Source organism: Sinocyclocheilus grahami, unplaced genomic scaffold (genome assembly GCF_001515645.1).
Source record: "Sinocyclocheilus grahami isolate Dianchi unplaced genomic scaffold, SAMN03320097.WGS_v1.1 scaffold215.1, whole genome shotgun sequence".
NCBI classification, from domain to species: Eukaryota; Metazoa; Chordata; class Actinopteri; order Cypriniformes; family Cyprinidae; genus Sinocyclocheilus; species Sinocyclocheilus grahami.
The window spans coordinates 1055657-1077710 of record NW_015505394.1 but is presented as its reverse complement, the minus strand read 5'-3'; the positions used below and the strand labels follow the sequence as shown (position 1 = coordinate 1077710).

Genomic DNA, 22054 nt, shown 5'->3' with positions numbered 1-22054 from the left:
CTACAGCGATAGCCGGATGCTTTTGTCCATATTAGGGAGTTCCTGCATGTCATAAGTTATACATTTCTAGTCTGTTTTGGACTTTCTGTGCGAGAGCGTGCTCCGGCTTCGAGTATGAGTGAAGCAAACACTGCATGAGTGTTCAGCGCTCCTGATATTCACATCTCCTCATTTTGGATACAAATAAAACCTCAGGTCATGCAAAGACTATCTATACTGTCTCTTTGAATTTAAATCTAGATTTAAATCTAGAAACCTCTACGTGAAAACACCCGCCTGAATAAAGTTGGGGGGGGGGGATTTACATTTTAAATATTTATTAAATAATAAAAATGCAGCTAACGTAGTTCTACACACAGCTATATAAACAAAGGTGTCTGTTCTCTTTTGCTCTTGCTGTTTGATTTGGAAATGCATAAAGGGCGTAGAGGGTCTTGTCTTTTTTATGTTAGCTATCTGACTAAAAACAATTCACACTTTGAATCACACTTCAACTATTATTAATAGTAGAGTGCCTTAAAAATAATTAGCACAACACTGGTAAAACAGGCTTATACTGATTTTCTCATCCTCTGAATTATAATTATCAATCCTGTTTTTATTATCATTATCATTAAAAAAAAATTAATAAATTCAGAAGAGGATTAGGATAGACAGGATCAGAATAGAATTCTATTTTTAAAAAGACAACTTTTTTTTCTACAACAACAACAGTAGTGTTTACAACAGCAAAACCACCATACCCCGTAAACTCAATAATAATAATAATAATAATATCAATAATATAATTCAGTTTCTAATTACAGAGTAATTAAGAGGTGCAAAGAAAAAATTCTTTAACTTTTAAACTTAAAATGGTCTTTTCTCTTCTGTGATTTTTTTAAAAACTGCATCACGGCATTTGCTGCTGTATCAATACAGAAGCATCCGTTTCGATACACGTATCAGCAAGGAGCACATCCCTACTTAAAGCCGTGTTCCATGTGCCCCTTCTATATTTTGAGCACCTGCCCCTCCAAAGGTCTGCACGGCCCTGATTTTAAGATGCAGCCTTCTCTGTGGCAGATGGACATATTTGTCATATTAGCATGTAATTCCTCATTTCCTAAACTGATGTTTATTAGTTTTATTAATATTAGCACACATCTTGTTTAAACATTATTCATATGTGAACTTAGTGACGTGTAATTTTTAATTATAATGTATATAAATATATATACAGTATATATATATATATACCTGACCAAACAAAACGTACACATACATAACTGAGTATTTTGTTATTTTGTGATGTGAATATGACGTTTAGAGTTTCTGCCCAACATTTCTCTTATACACCATTAGAATGATCTAATATTTAGCTTTAGTTCACAAATAAGGCAAACAGCAATCCAGTCTAATCCTCCACCCACACTCGTCGCCTGTGTGCTCTGAAAGGTCAGCCAGGTATCACAGCAAGGTGAAACTCAGTGTGAAAACCAGTTACAGCCCATATGTCCTCATCTCGTCAGTCCTCACATAACACTTTTTTCCATCTCCACAGTTCTGGAACAGGTTTTTTCCAAATCCTCCGAGGTGGCTTTTAAGAGCATTTACCTACTATTTACTATGCTTTTGAGGCATATCCCTACCCAGTCATATTCTAAACTGGCACTGTCTCTGGAAAAGCTTGTTGTTGGGTAGCATGATAATGCTGAGTTACCAGCAAGTAGGAGCTCTGGAGTGCTGAAAAGGTTAAACAATGACCATATTTATGAGCATGGTTAGCACCTATAGCACAGTATGGTATGGCAGCTGCTCTATCTGGGCTCACAGAGCACTTTAGTGTGATAAAAAACTGAACAAAACATCATTGCTATACAGCTCAAACAATTTCCCATCCCTGGCAGCTATTTAGTAACATCATAATTTCTATTCAACACAAAAATTTAATTGCTTTTAAATTGGGGAATATGCACTAATTGCAATACAGAAACTGAATGACATGGTTGCTGAGCTGGCAGTCAGGGTGCAAACTACGGGGAAGCTAGGGGGAGCTCGGCTCCCCTTAATAAGACATGAGCTCCCCTGAAAACGTGATTTGTGAAATTTTGGGGGGTCTCAAAAAATATTGACAATGTGTTATTTTGACGTTCAATTTCAGTTTTGTGTAATGTGATCATATGACGCCATTATGGTATTCTTCTGTAGCCTGACGACGAGTAACTTTACGTTAACCGTTGTTCATGTGAACTCAAAGACAGCCTGATGCTTTGTTTATAGACTATTTGTGTGTGGGTGGCTGTTTGTTGTTTCACCTATCAATTCGTGTCGATAAAGTATAATAGGGTAAATCCTGCATAGTGATTTATCATAGTGCATATATAGCAAGTAGTGCATACATTTGTAGCTGTTATGTATCTTTGTAAGTCATTGTAAGCCCTCACTTGAGGCACGTGCAAGCGCACAAACCCCTGAACACTGCTTGCAGTCCATTGTATGTATGCATGGATTCAAATCCCTTCCCCTTAAAATGATGACACAATTAGACCGTATTTAGGGAGGTGACAGCATAATGACCAGAGGCTAGAGAGTTGATGGCAAGAGATGAGAAATGGCTCCTTGTGCCCTTGAGCCAAACACTTTGCTCTATGTTATTTCATGGAGGGGACTGTCCCTGCAATTAGTGCACTGCAAGTAGCTTTGGATTAAAAGCATCTGCTAAATGGCAAAGATAAGTAAGAAACCCCACAGCACTATTCATGTTGGTTTCTATCTTGCCCACCAGCACTCATATTTTAAAAACACAAAGCTTTGTTCTAAGTCTCAGAGCTAAACCCTGGGGTTGCAGAGGCTCAATTGTGGACTGTCCTTAGTTTGCAGACAGAGTCGGCTATTCTCAAATTACTATACATATGTAATTACTACAGTTTTTGGGCAAATTCGTTTTTTATGATGGCTAATCTTAACATTTATGGTATGCATTATGGTATTTCACAAACATGGACGAATCTGTCTGAATTTCTAAATGATGTGTATAAAGTACAAAGCTTTTCACCTGTGTGTGTCCAGATTTCCATGTTCCACGGCAGTGCTAAACTAACACCTTCTATTAGATTGACCATGAGGAAGAGCCTTTATACCCTTATTTTCCATGTAAATATGTCTTTACAGTAGAGTTATTAACTAAAACTAAAACGAGAAAAAAAAACATTTTACATAAATTAAACGTCAACTGAGATAAAAAACTAAAATATTAAAAAAATTACTAAAACTTTAAATACAATAAAATCTATAATAGTATCTCACTGATACTAAAATTACACTAGTGAATAGCAATTAGTCATTGTCATGTCTCTTTTTAAAGTTAAACCGATGGGATGCAATGAATATCAATTCAATTTCAATAATGGTAATATTGTATGGTTACACACACATGCAAAAGAAACAATTAGAGTCATTAAATTTCTTTATGCTAAATCAACTTTTTTAATGGAATTTAGCATTCTAGCCTAACATAATACTTATAATCCTCATGATATTCTCAAATGATTCAGGACATGATTAAATATTATTAATACTATAAAATCATAAAAATCTCATCCACGTGATGTTCTTCCCCTTTTAGTGTTTTGCACACGGGTCCACTTCCTTCCAACCCCGTTTCTACTAATGGCCTGATTTGGAACCCCAGCAGAGTAAACTGGCACTATATTTAACTTCACATTACTGTAACCTCTGTGGCAGGCTATAGGTGAATCTCATTTGCAGTTACCAAAAAAGTAAACAAATAGATTTGCACATGCTAACTCAGCGTACGTCCCAATTGATCCTCCTTTTCGATTGTTTCTGTGACCCTTAGAAAAATCCCTATATGTAATTTAATTAGTACAATGTCAGGCTATAGGAGAACAACTGCAGTCCGAACATGTGTCTGTCAATCTCATACTTTAAGAAATGCCTGTGTTTTAAATTTCTAAATTCCATTTTTTATTTCAAATACATGAACTTACAGAAGATTACGGAAGTTTGTTTGCGTCTGCAGTGTGGAGGCAGCCATCAGCGTCGGCGCCATTGAGATGATCCACTGACAGACGGTATAAGATATCACTCATATTTTAAAAACACAAAGCTTTGTTCTAAGTCTCAGAGCTAAACCCTGGGGTTGCAGAGGCTCAATTGTGGACTGTCCTTAGTTTGCAGACAGAGTCGGCTATTCTCAAATTACTATACGTATGTAATTACTACAGTTTTTGGGCAAATCCGTTTTTTATGATGGCTAATCTTAACATTTATGGTATGCATTATGGTATTTCACAAACATGGACGAATCTGTCTGAATTTCTAAATGATGTGTATAAAGTACAAAGCTTTTCACCTGTGTGTGTCCAGATTTCCATGTTCCACGGCAGTGCTAAACTAACACCTTCTATTAGATTGACCATGAGGAAGAGCCTTTATACCCTTATTTTCCATGTAAATATGTCTTTACAGTAGAGTTATTAACTAAAACTAAAACGAGAAAAAAAAACATTTTACATAAATTAAACGTCAACTGAGATAAAAAACTAAAATATTAAAAAAATTACTAAAACTTTTCTACTAATGGCCTGATTTGGATCCCCAGCAGAGTAAACTGGCTCTATATTTAACTTCACATTACTGTAACCTCTGTGGCAGGCTATAGGTGAATCTCATTTGCAGTTACCAAAAAAGTAAACAAATAGATTTGCACATGCTAACTCAGCGTACGTCCCAATTGATCCTCCTTTTCGATTGTTTCTGTGACCCTTAGAAAAATCCCTATATGTAATTTAATTAGTACAATGTCAGGCTATAGGAGAACAACTGCAGTCCGAACATGTGTCTGTCAATCTCATACTTTAAGAAATGCCTGTGTTTTAAATTTCTAAATTCCATTTTTTATTTCAAATACATGAACTTACAGAAGATTACGGAAGTTTGTTTGCGTCTGCAGTGGCGCAGGTCATAAAGAGCGATGCTTGTGGATGAAGCATGTGATGCGATTGACTGGAGTTCGAATTTGCCTTTTGCCGAACCCTCTCTTCTTCCTTTTTTTCATTACATACCAGATCGGATGATATCTACACTAAGTGAAAGTAGATGCTATTTACTCTAAGTGAAAATAGTGATATATTCTATACACTATGACAACAGCAGCATTTTAAGCGATGTGCTATTTACACTAGTTTGGGGTCGGTAAAAAAGTAATACTGTGAAATATTATTACAATTTCAAATTACTGTTCTGTTTTAATATTCTATGCTGATTAAGTGCTCAAGAAACCTTTCTTATCATTATCAATAATGAAAACAATTGTGGTGCTGTATATTTTTGTGGAAACTGGGAAACATTATTTTTTTTAGATAAATATATAATGAGAGAGTATGATAGATAGATAGATAGATAGATAGTTAGTTTCGAATCCACATTGAATACCCCCATGTTCACTCATGTTTATGTAATTTGATCGGATGTGTGTGAGAGAGAAAAAGAGAAATAGCTGTTGTAGGTCACAGATGACACACCTGTGCCTCCTGCCTTCAAGCACACAGCCACTCAAAAAAAATGGTTAATTCCCTGAAACAGCAGTCCTGACAGTCGGACCATGAAGAAAACCCTCCCTCCTCCAACCCACACCGTTAACATCTTGAGTTTTCATGCGTATGTGCATTATGAGAGTAAAAACACCTGACATAGCCAAAGTCAGCATGTCCTTACCCATAATGCAACCCCCCCCCCCCCCCTCTCCACAATGACATCGCTGCTCTGTGATTAACTATTTCATTTCAGAGTCACGCAGGCAGTGAGAGTGTGAGAAAGGTTAATGGCTGCTTGCTTATCTGGATAGTGAACTCCTCTCCACTCTCTGTGCAGAACAAGACTAATGCAATTATACACAACGTTACCATGACACCAACACACACACCGACACACACACACACACACACACACACACACACACTCATGCCTGCACACAGTTGAGCTGTATCAGTCATCATACAGCAGCTACAGAGACCCATATAAATACGCATTCATGTAAATTACAGTTTAAGTAGGTGTTCTATCAAAATGATTGGACATCCAGTCTTTAAATGTTGATTGAATCATTTTTTTTCCTATTTCCCTGTCTTCACACTCCTAGTCTCTGAGTCACATGGCAGAGGTGAAATGAGGGAACGTGCAAAAGGAGGGAAGGGGGAGGGAATCAACCCGAAATATTACAGTTTTTCTTGATTGCTTAAACACTATCACCAGGCTTTTGAACTAAAATTTCAAAACCCATAACGCCATTTATCAAAAAGCACACCCATTACCCTAAACTATAAACACCATTCCCCTTTTTGACACATGAATCAGATTTGTTGAACTGTCACTGCAAAACTCTACACACAAATACCTTAATTTCTCATTGCCTAGACCATGTTGTCATTTAGAAAGCACTAGCATTCAATATTGTTCACTCAAGTCAGCATAGCTTGAGCTCAATTAGCACACAGTTACCCACGTGGAAACAAAATTTATCACACACCAATCAGAACCTTCAATAGATCGATAAAAGAGCCCAAGTCAGTTCATTCAGTTTTGGAACAATGGATCCAGAGAGATGTGATTGAAAAGGTCGAGGACACCAGAGAGGAGGAGGAGGAGGAGGAGGAGGAGGAAGAGGAAGATGAAGAGGAAGAGCAAGAGCAGTAAGGAGTGGAGGAGGATGAGGATGAGGGGCAAGGAGACAAGGCGTCTCAGATGAAATTCGTGCCACTAGTTGACCATGTCCTTATCCATGGCATGACTATGAGGGAGGCTGGGCAATGAGTTCAGCCAAACTTAAGTTGCTTCACCGTCGCCTTGATCATAAGAACCTCCAGGGAGGAAAACAGGTAGGTGTACCTCAGTGTACTCTACTGTAACTTTTGAGTGCTGTACTCTGTTACAACACAAGCATCAAATTGCCTTACATACAGATAGAGTTTATGTCTGCTTCCATTTTGTAAAAAGGATGTTACAGTTACAGTAATCAGTACTTCTATTTTTGTAGGACACAGAGATGATGGAATGGAAGAAGCCTGACTATACATTTCAGCTGATGCCAGGGGTGGATCAGGCATGCATTTGGTTTTTGTAGTATTGTTTTGAATTTATCTCACCAGTGTGTAAGACTATGCTGTAGTGTGTGTGTTTTTGAGGGCTTGTGTGTGATGTCTGAGGCCAAAGTTTGGTCTTTCAGCAAGAGTGAATGGTTTTGAGTGTAGAGCTTCATTTTGACCTGAAAATAGGATGTTTGGGGAATTGGGTGAGACGTTATGGATTTGTGTTTACTGTTTTGAGAATATGAGGCATAGTTTCAAGAAATGTGTTTAAGCAATCGAGAAAAACTGTAATCAAATAAATGCAGCACTCAGAATCATATGGCTGCAGTGATGGACAGTGAGAGAAATGAGAAAAGAAAGAGATATGGGCGATATAAGAAAATTAACTGAATGAAATACAAGTGCCAACCTTTTAAATATATGGGTGCAAGTTCTAGAAATTTTAAGTTTAAAATTAATTCAAACATAAGTTTGTGCCAGGCTGCGGCCTTGTCTTTCCATTCATCAAAGATCCTCGGATCTCAGCTGATGTCTCTCTAGCTTTGCGCTCTTCTCTCATCACTTTCCATCTGAGAAAAAAACTCTTCTGACCACCACCGAGTCAGAATTGCATCTTTTGGAATTCATCACTCTTCAAACCCAGAAGAACGTGATCGCGTCTCCAACACCACCAAACCTTTAAACCATCAAGACTTTCATCCAAGACTGCATCCGGACGCTCGTTCAACGGCCAAGGCAATGCAAGTATCGTACATTTAACTAAACGAAACAGAGGTTTAGTAGTATAAGCTGTAGACCCCGTTGCTACAGCCGTGTAAAGTTGTGGATGCAAAAAGTTAAATCGGTTCTTGGATCAGCGATGAACAGGCCATCTGGACACAGTTTGTGTTAATCTTAAGTCCCTGGGAGATATATGTTCATTTTAGGTGGACTTAAGTAATGATCATGCTCATGGAACAGACATTCGTGTTGAGGCTAAGGGACTGGTGCAATCAGTGATAGAACCTAACTTCAGCTTTACTGCAGTTATGGTACATAAGATACTGAAACTTCTTGACCCAGCAAACAAAATACTTCAAGCAGAAAACACTGATTTATGCTTAGCCATTAAGTTCAGTGTTCAGTTCATGTGTTCAGAAGCTTCGATCAGAGGAAGAGTTCAATGAGCTTTGGACAATTAGCTGCGATCTGGTCCCAAACGAAACCAGGCCAAACAAAACACAACACACGGTGAGTAAGAACTTGGAGCATTACTCTGTTGAGGAAACCGCAGGACAACACGAACACAGTGACAAGACTGAACTTCGTCATCTTTCAGCTCGGTTGATGCTGTGAGTATAGAAATGGCTGCACGGTTTGAAGACTGTAACAATAAACTCATTCAAGCTCTCGCAGCCCTGGATCCTGTTGGGGAGGGTTTTCTGGACAAAATGAAACTGACACCACTGTTGGACCTGACAGGTATGGAGCTTGTTGATAGCAAATATGCTATTGCTAAGACATTCCTTTGCACAAAAATGGACACTGACAACATTTTGGAAAAACTTGATGACAATGCCATCAGTTGTGACTGCTTTTAAACTTGGACTGACACTTGGAGCCTCAACAGCAATGTGTGAGAATTCATTCTCAACCTTAAAGTGGATTTTCTCTGACCAGCGAAGAAGCATTTAGCATTCACAAATGGCCCACATGATAAAACTCACTTTTGAGAAAGACTTGACAAAGGAATGCACAATGAGTGGAAAGATCACGTATTGAGGAAGTTCAATTCATTGAAACACTGACGCCTCCAATTCTTCTGACTGTAGTTTCATATTTTTATTATTACATAGAGAAATCGCTGCCTGTAAATGCTCGCTTTGGTGCTTTTTGTGTCTGTAGTAGATTTCTTAAATGTTGTTATGCACTGTATAACAATTGTTTCCAGGATTAAATACATGTTGGGGAGATTTTCTTATATAAATAGCGTTAATAAATGCCTTTCTGTGACTTGATTTTCTATCGGTATGCATTTGCCCACCTGTCATGACTGGCCTGGTGCCGGGACTGATTTATTGAAATGCTCTATTCTGACTGGTCAATCCCAACATATTGGTTAGATATTTCCTAATATTTAGCGTCATCTATGGCAACGCTGTATATATGAACCGCTTTTCCGGGTAACTGAAAAGGTGCTACGTTCATGTCTCCTGTATCACATCAGCTTTTTTCTTTCCTACAAACGTAATTGCCACCATTTTTCATCTCTATTTTTGGCTGTAGTGAAAATCACCTTAGAGGACCTTTTGTTAATATTGCTGTAATATTGTTGCATTGTTTATCTTGTTGCTCATCCAATTGTTTTGTATACTTTAATGTACTTACGTATATATATATACTGTATATGGAAGTTAAGACAACATACAAGTGCATTTATGAAATATTTTCAACTACAATCATTTCTGCAGACATGGCCATACATTGTTTTCAGCATTTATTCCAAAGAGGTGTGTGGCACACACTGAGGATCAGATGTAGATGACCGGATACATGCACAAGGTTAAAACCTGTTTCGCTCCTGCAGCACACATATCCTAAACAGCAGCACAAGTAAAACAGTCAGCAGAGCAGAGGAGAATGAGCGAAAGAAGAGGGGAGGGGAGATGAGAGCAGGTCTGGGATAGAGGGAGGGAGGCTGGGTGGCATGCTTACGGCATGTTACAGAGGCAAAGAGAGAGAGAGAGGAGGAGGAGCAGAGGGAAAGGTATCATCAGCAGCAACAGCAGTGCAGCACAAAGGCGAAAAGAATGGGGAAGGTGTGGAGAGAGAGAGCAAGAGAGAGAAGAGAGGCTGAGGTTTGAAGAAGACTGAGCCCTTTGCCACAGACATGACCACAGGCTCATCACTTAACTGGACGTAACCTTGACGATCCTCGTCTGCTGCTGCCACTGCCACACACTAGTGCACAGCCAATACTGTGTGTGTATGTGTGTGTGAGGGTGCGCTCAGGCATTGCTATGAGATTCAGAGAGCCGCATCATTATCCGTGTGTTCTTGCATGTGTGTTCCTTTAGCGTTCTGCTCAACTAATGGGAAAAGAGAGCCTGCAGTGACCGTCAAGTGAGTGAGTGTGTGTGAGCTTGAGTTGAGTGTGCATGTGAAGGAAAGGGTTGAAAAAGCTTAGATAGGTGTAGAGAGAGTGTGCATTTGTAGCACAGGGTACAATGCAAGAGCAAGTAGAGTGTCCTACACCCTGAGAGAGATAAAACAGTGAAGGTAGACAGTGTGTGTGTGTGTGTGTGTGTGTGAAACTGAGAGATGCAGTCTCTGTGCCTCAGCATCATCAGATTTTCTGCTGCAGATGCTACACTAGCTCATCTCCGCACTAGAGCGCTACCGTGACACACACGCACGCTCAGACGCACACAGCTGCGGCTTTCAAGAGGAGCCCCAAGAATCCCATCGAGCTTAGATAGGTGTAGAGAGAGTGTGCATTTGTAGCACAGGGTACAATGCAAGAGCAAGTAGAGTGTCCTACACCCTGAGAGAGATAAAACAGTGAAGGTAGACAGTGTGTGTGTGTGTGTGAAACTGAGAGATGCAGTCTCTGTGCCTCAGCATCATCAGATTTTCTGCTGCAGATGCTACACTAGCTCATCTCCGCACTAGAGCGCTACCGTGACACACACGCACGCTCAGACGCACACAGCTGCGGCTTTCAAGAGGAGCCCCAAGAATCCCATCAAAGGTCAACAGAGGGACACTGGAAAAGTTGCTGAGGGCAGAGGTTGTGACAGCTCAGGCTGAAGATCAGAGGAGGAGTGAGAGCCATAAACGCGGCATCATGGGCGAGTGGACTATATTGGAGAGATTGCTGGAGGCTGCGGTACAGCAGCACTCTACTATGATCGGCAGGTAAGAGCTATAGTGCAATATACACACACCTCACACAAGAACTGTTCCTGTGTATGAGTGGGGAATGTCCAATAAAAATATCCTGATAAAACTTTATATATTAAGGTTCAATTTTATCACATTAGTAAATGCATTAGGTCAATCCAGGTGAATGTTAATTTCTACATGCTAATACATTTTTACATTTAAGCACATTGTATGAATTAACCTAAGGTAATGTATGAAGAATAGATATGTCTATCTATCTATCTATCTATCTATCTATCTATCTATATCTAATATATATAATATATAAATCTATAAATATTTTATTCAGCTTGGATGCAATTGCAATTGCATTTTAAAATATATTAAAACTTAAAACAGATATTCTGAATTGTAATAACATTTCACAATATTGCTGTTTAACTGTATTTTTGATCAATTAAATCCAGTCTTGGTGAGCATAAGATACTTCTTTCAAAAACATTTAAAAATACATTTTTGAACAGAAATATGTTCTTGGTCATTTTAGACCCGGATACATTGCAATTGGTCTCTCTCTTTAATGCAAAATAAATTGTGAGTGATCAATAGGCTGCATTATGGGCTTTAAAGACTAGGACCCAGAGATTTACTATTGATAGAGAGATTATAAATATGGCTGCTGAAAATGAATAGTTGATATAAAGCATATTGACAGCATCAGGGAAGAATATTACACTCCCATTACCACATAAACACCCACCCACTCACACTAACCATGTGTGTCATGAAGGCATGTTCTGATTGGGAGCTTAACGTGTGCACATTTGTGTATTTGTGTATGTGTGTGTGTCAGACTTGAGTAAGCACTACTCTCTGCAGTGCTCATTAACCTTAACTGCAGGTAGCCTCACATCAAGGGTACGCCCTTCTCCCATGTCTGTGAGAGGTTGTGTGTGTGTGGGTTGTTGCACAGAGGGCATGTAAGTGAGTGTGTGTGTGTGCAGGATGCTTAAGTTTATGTAAGTCATTTCTATACAGACATATTGAAAACAGCATTCTAAGTGATGGTTCTGAGAAAAACGTGCTCATATAATCTAGTCAATCAAAACACAAGTACACATAGACACTTTCCTCACTGCAATGACAATTCATTGTCAACATCTCATTGTCAGCATCTATTCACTTCTTTTATGTATTAACATTTTATTGTTCAGTTAATTAATAATTTTATGAGGAAATTTTTATAGCTTGAGTCAAATTTTGTGCTTCCCTGCTCAGTATTTTTTGTCAAACATGCCTCACAAGAGATGTCTTTAAGTGTTTTTTCATCTAATGAATCTTCAGCCTGTAAAGGAATACTGATTTCACCTTAGTTGATGTAATAAACTTCCATCAGTCCAGCACTGCTTAAACAAGCAGTCAATCAGTTAACATCAATCGATCACGAAACATCTGACACATAATGGGAAGCAGACTTGCCATCGTTTCATGAATCTTTAATGTGGGGTTGTCTGAGGTTTGCTAACTATTACATACATTATGTAACACTATATATGAGGGAAATTCACACATATATTTGTTATTCTACCATTTCAGTTCTTACTATACATGTAGGGACATTTGATCCACACAATGACAATGTAGACAAAGCCTGACCATCAGACCCACATACACACATATAGATAAAGACACACAAAATAATATTTTTCAACTTATTTTTTTGTTTTGGAATTTGAAGGGCAGTGTTGTGTTGTTGAAAACACGTGTCTGCTAATGTATGTGTAAGCGTGTGAGGTAATCAGCATGTTCTTCTCTCTGTTCCTTTGAGGTCTGAACAAGCACTTGAGGCTGGAATCATAGGAACAGAAAGAATAAATGAATGAACTGATGAATAAAGCCTCTACTATCATTCATCAGCTGCTGCAATACCTCCCTCCCTCCCTCAGAACACACACAGAGACAAACACACACTGCAGCCCAGCCACTTTCAGTCCCAGGCTTTATGAGTATTGAAACACACACACTCACAGTCTCTGTTCTCTTCCTCGCTGGGAGAGAGTCTAAATGGTTCAGAGCATTTTTGATCTTTCTTTACCAAAATGATCCTAACAAAAGCACATGCAAACACTGTTTGTGCGCGCTGGCAGTTGAAAGCCGATCTGTTGTAGTTTCGACTAGTCAATATTTTCTTTCTGCCATTGTTTTAAGTGGTCACAACACTGTAATCTATACCCTTCTCCATTTACTGTTTGGTCTGGACAACATACTCACTCCTTTCATTACTATAACACGTCTCTATAACTACTGATATTCTTTCACAGATTAAATATAGAAAGAATAATCATTCTCACTCTTTCATAATCTCTTGCAACACACACACACACCTACTGTGCAAATGCAGATGATTAATAGCGACACCTGTGAGACGGGAGCAGAGAGAGTAATGTGCTCATATTTCACTCAATCTTTATTGCACTGCTAGAGAGGGAGAGTGAAATAAACATATTCAATTCAATGCAAGTATCCATATAGCACGTTTTCCCATAAATAATGTTTCAAAGCAGATTTACAGAAAATGCTTGATTTAGTGTTACAATTAAGAAGTCTCCAACCTTAATAATTACCTCCTATACTATAGCAATTTATCGCTAACCCTATTCCTAAAAGAAAACTTTATAAGTAGGAATACATATACAATACCATTCAAAAGTTTGGGATTACAATAGTTTATTTATTAACTTTTATAATTTTATTCAGCAAGGACACATTAAATTGATCAAAAGTGACACTAAATACATTTACAATGTTACAACAAAATGACTTTTCAAACAAACCGTTTTCTAAAAATATTATGCAGCACAACTCTTTTCATTGTTTTCAACATCACTAATAATAAGAAATGTTTCTTGAGCATCAAATCAGCATATTAGAATGATTTCAGAAGGATAATGTGACACTAAAGACAGTAATGGCTGCCGAAAATTCAGCCTAGCCATCACAGAAATAAATTACATTTGAAAATATATTCAAATAGAAAACACTGACTGTATTTTGATCAAATAAATGCAGCCTTTGTGAGCATTAAAGACTTATTTCAAAAACATTTAAAAATCTGCAAGTTGAGCACCATGCTCTACAGACAGATCTACAGGAACTCTATTTAAAAGAAAAAGCTATCACAGCCCTTCATTCTTTCTTATCATACCACACACATACACACACACAAACACACAACACACACACACACACACACACACACACACACACACACACACGTCTGGTTTGCTATCCTTGTGGGGACTCTCCATAGGCGTAATGGTTTTTCTACTGTACAGACCGTATATTCTATTGCCCTACACCAACCCTACACCTAAACCTACCCCTCACAGGAAACTTTCTGCATTTTTAGATTGCACATTTCCAGTTGCATACTCACACACACACACAAAGCCCCACCATCACACATGCTCAGTTCAATGTAAATTACACTGCTGCAAACTATAAAACTACAAAAACTACTAAGAAATATATGGGTGTTACTGCACACATACCAGGTGCTTTAAAAGTAGTCCTTCAGTATGCTTTATTTCCTGAATATGCTGTTTCTCGGTACTTGCTCCCAGTCATCTCTCTCCATCTGTCTATTTGTTCCGTTGCTCTTCTAGTCTGCCTCTGTCCATTTGTCTGTCTCCTTTTGACTCCTTCCTTTACTTGTCATATTCAAGCTCTTTCTTTCTCTCTTTAGTTCACCTTGAGATGTCTCAGTCCCTATGTGTTTTTCATCATCCCCCATTTCCACACTCTTGGTATGTAGGTTTGTTCCTTCCTGTGCCCTTGGTACGCCCACTTGCTTTCTTTCTCTCTCATTCCAGGCTCTACTCTTTCCTCTCTTTCCCAATATTCCATCAATCATTTCTCCCTCCTTATTGCTCTCTCTCTGGTACAGTGCAGAGTGCAGAGTGGTTCACTATGTGGTTGCTATAGTAACGGCCACAGGGAGTGGGGGATGTGCTGCTAATTTAAAGACCCACCAGGGCCTTTGGCTATTGATACAGTGCAAAGAGCTAATGTTAATTTTTTTTTCATACCCTACAGTAATTATTATTAAGTGTTATATAAAGGTTACACCGTTAGAACCAAGAAACATCTCTTGCTGTTACACTATAATAAAGTGCAGTTGAGTTTGAGCAAGAGTCATAACTGTCCTACTTAGCACAGCGCAAATGTTCACCATATGTCCATTAAAACTAGTGTTAACCGTCCTAGACAGCAATGAGCTAACATTAGCTTCTGACTCAGAGTGCAAATTATAATCACATTATTCTTTTCACATTCATTTTCTCTATAGCAATTTCAAAAATGTCTTTCTTTAATGAAGAATTCTATGTCATGAACCAAATCAACCTGCTGCCGAATGAATCACAACATCGTAAACCTTGTTTGGAAGAAAAAGAATGAAGAGAAAAAGGTACAAGGCTGTGTACTTATTCTTTTTTTTTTTTTTTTGAGGCAATAAACTGTGCGTCCCTTGAAGCATTGAAAATAACTGTCACGGGAACAAAAGGAGGATTCAATTGTGAATGTGAAATATAACAGTTTATTAGGAAAAGGATCCAACCAGACCAAAGGCAAGAGTTAAACAAGGCATGTGCAGGATATAGTCACTCTTGGTAGCGCAGGGACGCAAATGGGCACCCGTGGATATCCCGAGAACATACGATCCTTGGGGGTGAATCCTGGAACCGAACTCCCATGATACGAAGGCCAGGAAACAGATAACTGAACACAGCAGGAACACCAAACGATCTGACAACACAGGACGGATAGCACAGGTGTTATATAGCTGAGCTGATGAGCTACAGCTGGCGCAGATCAACAATCAGCAGCTATCACCGACACACCCACTCACACACACAGAGCGAAAATGAGTCAGTGAACCCATGAACCGTGACAAGAACACCTTTAAATCACCTTTTTCATCAAATTAACTTTCAGAATACAAATATGCACAAATATCAAAACAGCTCTATTTTTTTTGCATTGACTGCCCATCACTGCCCTGATATTGTATAAACAGTTGCTAAAGTCACTCTGAAAATTCATCAGGAATGCCTTCATCATTTCAACTCATTCACTTTCATTAAGTCTGTGAGGGGGAAACTGCTCTTGTGACTCTCCACCGTTAGAAAGCAAGCAGTTTGTCTTCATTACGCTCTATCCTGTGAAATATCCTACTTTTCAAAAGTTTTTAAATGAATACTTTCATTTATCAGTTTCAGCTTGAGTGCATTAAACTGATCAAAGGGCAGTGAAGACATTAATGATTTTACAAAACACTCTGATATTAGGTGTTTTTGACTTCAACTTTGACAAAGTGAAGTCATATACTTTTTGCTTCCCGTAGTGACCCTTGCATGGAATTTTCTTTCTTTAACGCAGATGAAATGGATTAGATGCAATATTTGTCAAATAAACAGTAGGGCTATCAATTTAACATGTTAATTTAGAAAATAAAAACACGTTAAAATGAAGGTATTTAACACACCCAGCCCAGCCCAGCCCAGCCTTGTATGTCATCTTATGTTGCATGCAGTAGCTGATGAACATGATTCAGGACAACGACTGACTGTGTGATGTAGCCTAGAATGCTGTTATATGGCCTAAATTTCCAGATATGAGGGCATGCTTTGTAAAAATCATTCAAGTACTTTATGATTACATGTTTCATACAATACTGAATGAAAAATACTGTATATATGTACTATATAGCTCACACTGTGTGTGTGAGAGAGAGAGAGAGAGAGAGAGAGAGAGAGAAAATGTATGTGATCATGCATCAAGACCAGCCTGCAATAAAATAACGTCATGGCTGGTTCTACAGCAAGGTTACTGTTAGTGAAGGACGGTCTTAGCACAACAGTGTGTGTGGATCTGTGTGTGTGAGAAACAGAGCTAGACAGACTTGAGGAATATTTGAGTGCTCAGGCTGCATCTGTTGAGAGAGACAGTTGTGTGTGAGGCAGAAGAGTGGAGATGTTGCTCTCTAAATGGCACACTCACGTGAGTCCCATGCGTAAAACTTCAAGGTGTTCTCATCAGGACACTCATATTGTGTGTTGTATGTCATATTAGTACGCTGCATGTGTGATCACGCATCTCCTCTGTTCTTATCTGTCACTATGATCAGATGTGTCTGAGTCTGTGCTAGTGTCTGGTTTTCTGTGTGTGTATGTTTCTTCATTTAATTTTCCACTGTGTACAGATTTAAGTTTGCAAGTTCCCAAAGAACTGATAAGAGAGCAGAGATCGGGATACATAAACAGACAGTCGTCCCAACACAAACTCTGATGGCCTTGATGCAGTATGCCCCAGTTATCATCAGCAGGGAACATATGCCTGCACACATACCCACACGTGAATGAATGTTAAAACATGAAAGGTGCTCTTGAATGGCCTACACAGATATTTTCAATATTTCAGTACATTAATAAAGATGACGTTTTTAATTTCGGCACCACTAGCATTAGTACGGAGCCCTGCACATGACTTGCAGGAAAAAAAATTAGTTTATCATTTTAGTAAATTTTACTTAAATTGTGGCCACATTGTCTTAATTCATTCCCACAATGTATTAATTCTGTCGCTGTTTTAGTTAAATCATTGTCACAATTTACACAAATTAAAACAAAGGAGCAAAGTACAACGTGATTTGACTAAAACAAAGAAACAAGAAATTTATTAAATCATGTGAATGAATTCTTAATTTGGGGCCACAATATCTTGTATTTTTTCAAGAGCATGTCATATCCAGGGCTCCATATACATTAGCCAAAATGTTAGGTGTTTTTGACTTCAACTTTGACAAAGTGAAGTCATATACTTTTTGACCCTTGCATGGAATTTTCTTTCTTTAACGCAGATGAAATGGATTAGATGCAATATTTGTCAAATAAACAGTAGGGCTATCAATTTAACATGTTAATTTAGAAAATAAAAACACGTTAAAATGAAGGTATTTAACACACCCAGCCCAGCCCAGCCCAGCCTTGTATGTCATCTTATGTTGCATGCAGTAGCTGATGAACATGATTCAGGACAACGACTGACTGTGTGATGTAGCCTAGAATGCTGTTATATGGCCTAAATTTCCAGATATGAGGGCATGCTCCATATGGCTTTTTGTCTTATATAATATACTTTTAGCAATATCACATGAGCAAGAGTGCAAATTTTTCTGAATATCACAATTACAAATGTGATATTTATTTTATACAATAGTTTTTATACAATAAATAGTTAATATGGTTTAAAGTTTAGACACAATATTGTCTGTTTTGCTCAATTTTGCGAATGAAAACAGCTCCAAACAAAGCCAGAACAAAACTGTTATGAGTCTCAGAGCAACACGGCACGGTTTCATTACTGAATGAATCCTCAGTTTTGAATGAATCGAGCCAATGATTCAGTGACCCATTCAAAAGACAGGCTTCACTTCTAAATGAATCAGTGGTTTGAAAAAATGACTGAATGATTCACCTATGGTTTTAGTTTCAAATTTAGAGTATCATTTCTTGTTTTAATAACATTCAGATGTCTACAGGCAGCAACAAAACACTTTTCATTCAGTACTCTCTTTACAGCTTTATCAGCACCTAGACTACTTAAATACCAAAAAAGTGAGTTCTATATATATATTTAATCAGTTTTATTATACAACATTAAGATTACATGAAAAGAATGTTTACTGTCATAAAAACATGTCTGTGCAGCATCACATTAAGTTAATGATTTTTCAAACACTTAATGATTTTTCAAACAGGGCTGCGTTCAGCCCCGACAAAAACGGTGCAAAACGTTTTTTAAACGGAAACGGTGATGCGTTGAACACCCTGTTCTGATGACGCAAGAGTTGCAACTATGGCAGCTGAGAAGGCCATTCTTTGTGTTCTTTTTGAAGAATTTTCGGAGCCTGATGAAATCGGTATAAATACATGTTTAATACTGCAAAATACGCTCGATGGTACAGTCACTGCCCCTGCCTTCCAGAATAAAAGAGAACATCCCAATCGAGTGAAGGGATTTGTGGAAACTGTGGTTCCTAATTATTGTGATCCAACATTTGCCTCGCATTTCAGGATGAAAAGACAAACATTTCAGGTGAAGGATAATCCACTTCTTACCTCCAAGACTGTGTTATGATCTATATGACCTTATTATTTTTATTGTGAGTATTAGGCTTATCATTATTGCTGATCACTGTTGTTGTGCTATGATATTGTAATATTTACCATTATATAATCAGAGGGGTATAGAAAAGTTTATGAAAGTGTCACTCCATAATACAATAGCAAAATATATAAATATGTATAGTATTTTTATGTTACATTAATCAGTATTTAGCATACCTTCCCAAGGAAAGGATATGGACCAGAAGACATTGCAATTACTAAATGATATTTAGACAGACTTAAAAAAGTTCCAGATCTATACTTGTGCCCTTATTATTTAAGTTATTTTGCCTTTAATGTAAATAAACATGTGCAAACAATATACGTGCTCTTGTGAATTTATTTGGATGTTAATTACATTGTGCGAGCTGTCTCTTTAATACCGTGTGGTTTACATACATGTTGCTGCTGATTGGGCTGACATGTTTGACACACCCACCAAACAAGAGAAAACGCATCTCAAACCCCGTTGCACACCGTTTCCAGGAAACATGTCGTTCAAACCGGAAACCGTAGCAAATCGGTGCACACCGGTTTGCGCTTGAACTTGCCCCAGGTTACCCATCTGGCATTTAGTCATACAAATCGATAACCCTGCCTACAAATTCACATCATTGGTTGAACCAGAGTCAGGCTGGTCAAAATGAAACAAAAAGTGGGAAAATATAAAGAATGTAGGGAAAATAGGAATCGCTTACTTTTTTCATATTAAGCTGAAATATAATTTAATTTTTTTTATATTACATATAATAATTTTTTATATTATATTTTAAATATTTAATAATATAAAATTTAAGCTTAAAATGAGTAGCAGGTCGATTAGAAATGTTAAATGCCTGCTTTACCTTCGCTTCTTACAGTAATTACTCACTATTTAGTTGTTTTGCAACGTGTCTGCAAGATAGGGGGAGTTAGAAATGCAATGTAGCTCTGTGCTGTTGAAAAGCAATGAAAAATGAAATCTAATCCTTTTTTCTTCCTTCCTCTCTTCAATCCCGTCTCTATCTCTGCCTTCCCATGATTCTCTCTGTCTCTTCTTTTCTCTCCCCTAAAGGATCCTGCTGACAGTGGTGGTGATATTCCGGATCCTGATCGTGGGTATAGTGGGAGAGAAGGTGTATGAGGATGAACAGATTATGTTTATATGTAACACGCTGCAACCGGGTTGCAACCAGGCCTGCTACGATAAAGCCTTCCCCATCTCCCATATCCGTTACTGGGTTTTCCAGATCATCTTGGTGTGTACACCCAGCCTCTGTTTTATCACTTACTCAGTGCACCAGTCTGCCAAGTACAAAGATCGCAGTTACTCCCTCCTGCACGGCCCATACATCGACCATGGACACACGCCGAGCCGCAAGCTCCGCAACATCAACGGTATCCTGGTGCACCCGGAAAGCAAAGATGACCCTGACTGTCTGGATTTGAAAGACATTCCCAACATTCCGCAGGGGGTCACATACTCCAAAAGTGCCAAGATCCGTCAGCAGGAGGGCATCTCCCGTTTCTATGTCATACAAGTGGTGTTCCGGAACGTTCTGGAAATCAGCTTTCTTGTCGGCCAGTACTTCCTGTATGGATTCAATGTTCCCGCCATGTTTGAGTGTGACCGCTACCCTTGCGTGAAGGAGGTCGAATGCTACGTGTCACGTCCCACGGAGAAGACAGTTTTCCTGGTGTTCATGTTCGCAGTTAGCGGGCTCTGTGTGGTGCTAAATTTGGCTGAGCTCAACCATCTGGGCTGGCGGAAGATTAAGACAGCCATCCGTGGCGTCCAGGCTCGCAGAAAGTCCATTTGTGAGATCCGGAAAAAGGATGTGTCCCACCTTTCCTCAGTGCCCAACCTGGGCCGCACCCAGTCTAGCGAATCGGCCTATGTCTGACAGCGAATAGGGGAGGGGCTTAGACAAGGTTGGGAGTGGCTGATGAGGCGACGGCCACGCCCTGTGCTGCACACTTGACACTGCATATTTTTTTGCATAGTTTGGACAGGTGAGAGAGGGGTAGGGTGAAAACAAAAAAGCAAACGGATGAGGGAGGACTGGAGGAAATCAGATTTGGCATTCTCAACATTATGGAGAAAAAAACTGCTTTTTCAGACTTTAATGGTGAGCGCTGGGGAACAGAACGGGACTCATACTTAATTGACAAACACGTATACACCACACACACTCACACACATACTGATATTCCTGAGCCTCACTTAACAACAAAAGTCTTCCAACAGAAAAAGAGACATTTAAGAAACAAAACTGATTTGAGTTGCTTGATGTCAAAAGAGATGGAAAGATGGAGGGATAAGGCTAGAGAGCAGCTCAGCATGTGACTCAGAAACATTGTAAAATATGAAAAATGTTCTCCAGGGTCAATGCTGAGACATCCCTCATGTTTTGAACAACCAGAAAGAAAAAAAGGGAGGACAAACAAGAGTATAAAACTGTACCTCAGCACAGACTCCTCTACGCCTCTCCCCCACTTTCTCTCTTTTGTTTTCTCTGTCTCTTTCTGCATAGTTTTATAGATATAGCTATTAAATATTCAAGGCAAGAAGAGAAAAAACTAACATTCATCTTCTGATAAACCACCCCCACATTTGCTGGAGGGCCATAAGAGACTCCATCCTCGTGCAAAAATCAACATTGACACACCACAGTCCCCAGTCCAAATCCCGGAATTCCTTTCTCCAACCCCTCCATTCATTACTGTACATATCTCAGAATATCGATATTACATCATCAATGTATTTCACACATTGAAGTGTAGCTTTTGCCATTATTTAAAAAGAATTACACATTGATTGCCAAAAACAAAAAAGAAAGAAAAAAAAGACTAAATTGTGTTGTTTATCTGCATTTGTTCTGTAATGGACAG

At 38.6% G+C, this 22054-nt stretch overlaps 1 protein-coding gene across 1 annotated transcript; it reads left to right on the top strand.

Moving 5' to 3' along the window:
• The first annotated feature begins 10654 nt into the window (after positions 1-10654).
• On the top strand, positions 10655-21997 carry LOC107596136 (gap junction delta-2 protein-like). Its single transcript, XM_016286795.1, has 2 exons — positions 10655-10988; positions 20238-21997. Exons 1-2 carry the CDS (start codon positions 10918-10920, stop codon positions 21064-21066), a joined length of 900 nt encoding a protein of 299 aa, XP_016142281.1. The 5' UTR covers positions 10655-10917; the 3' UTR covers positions 21067-21997.
• Positions 21998-22054: the final 57 nt, after the last annotated feature.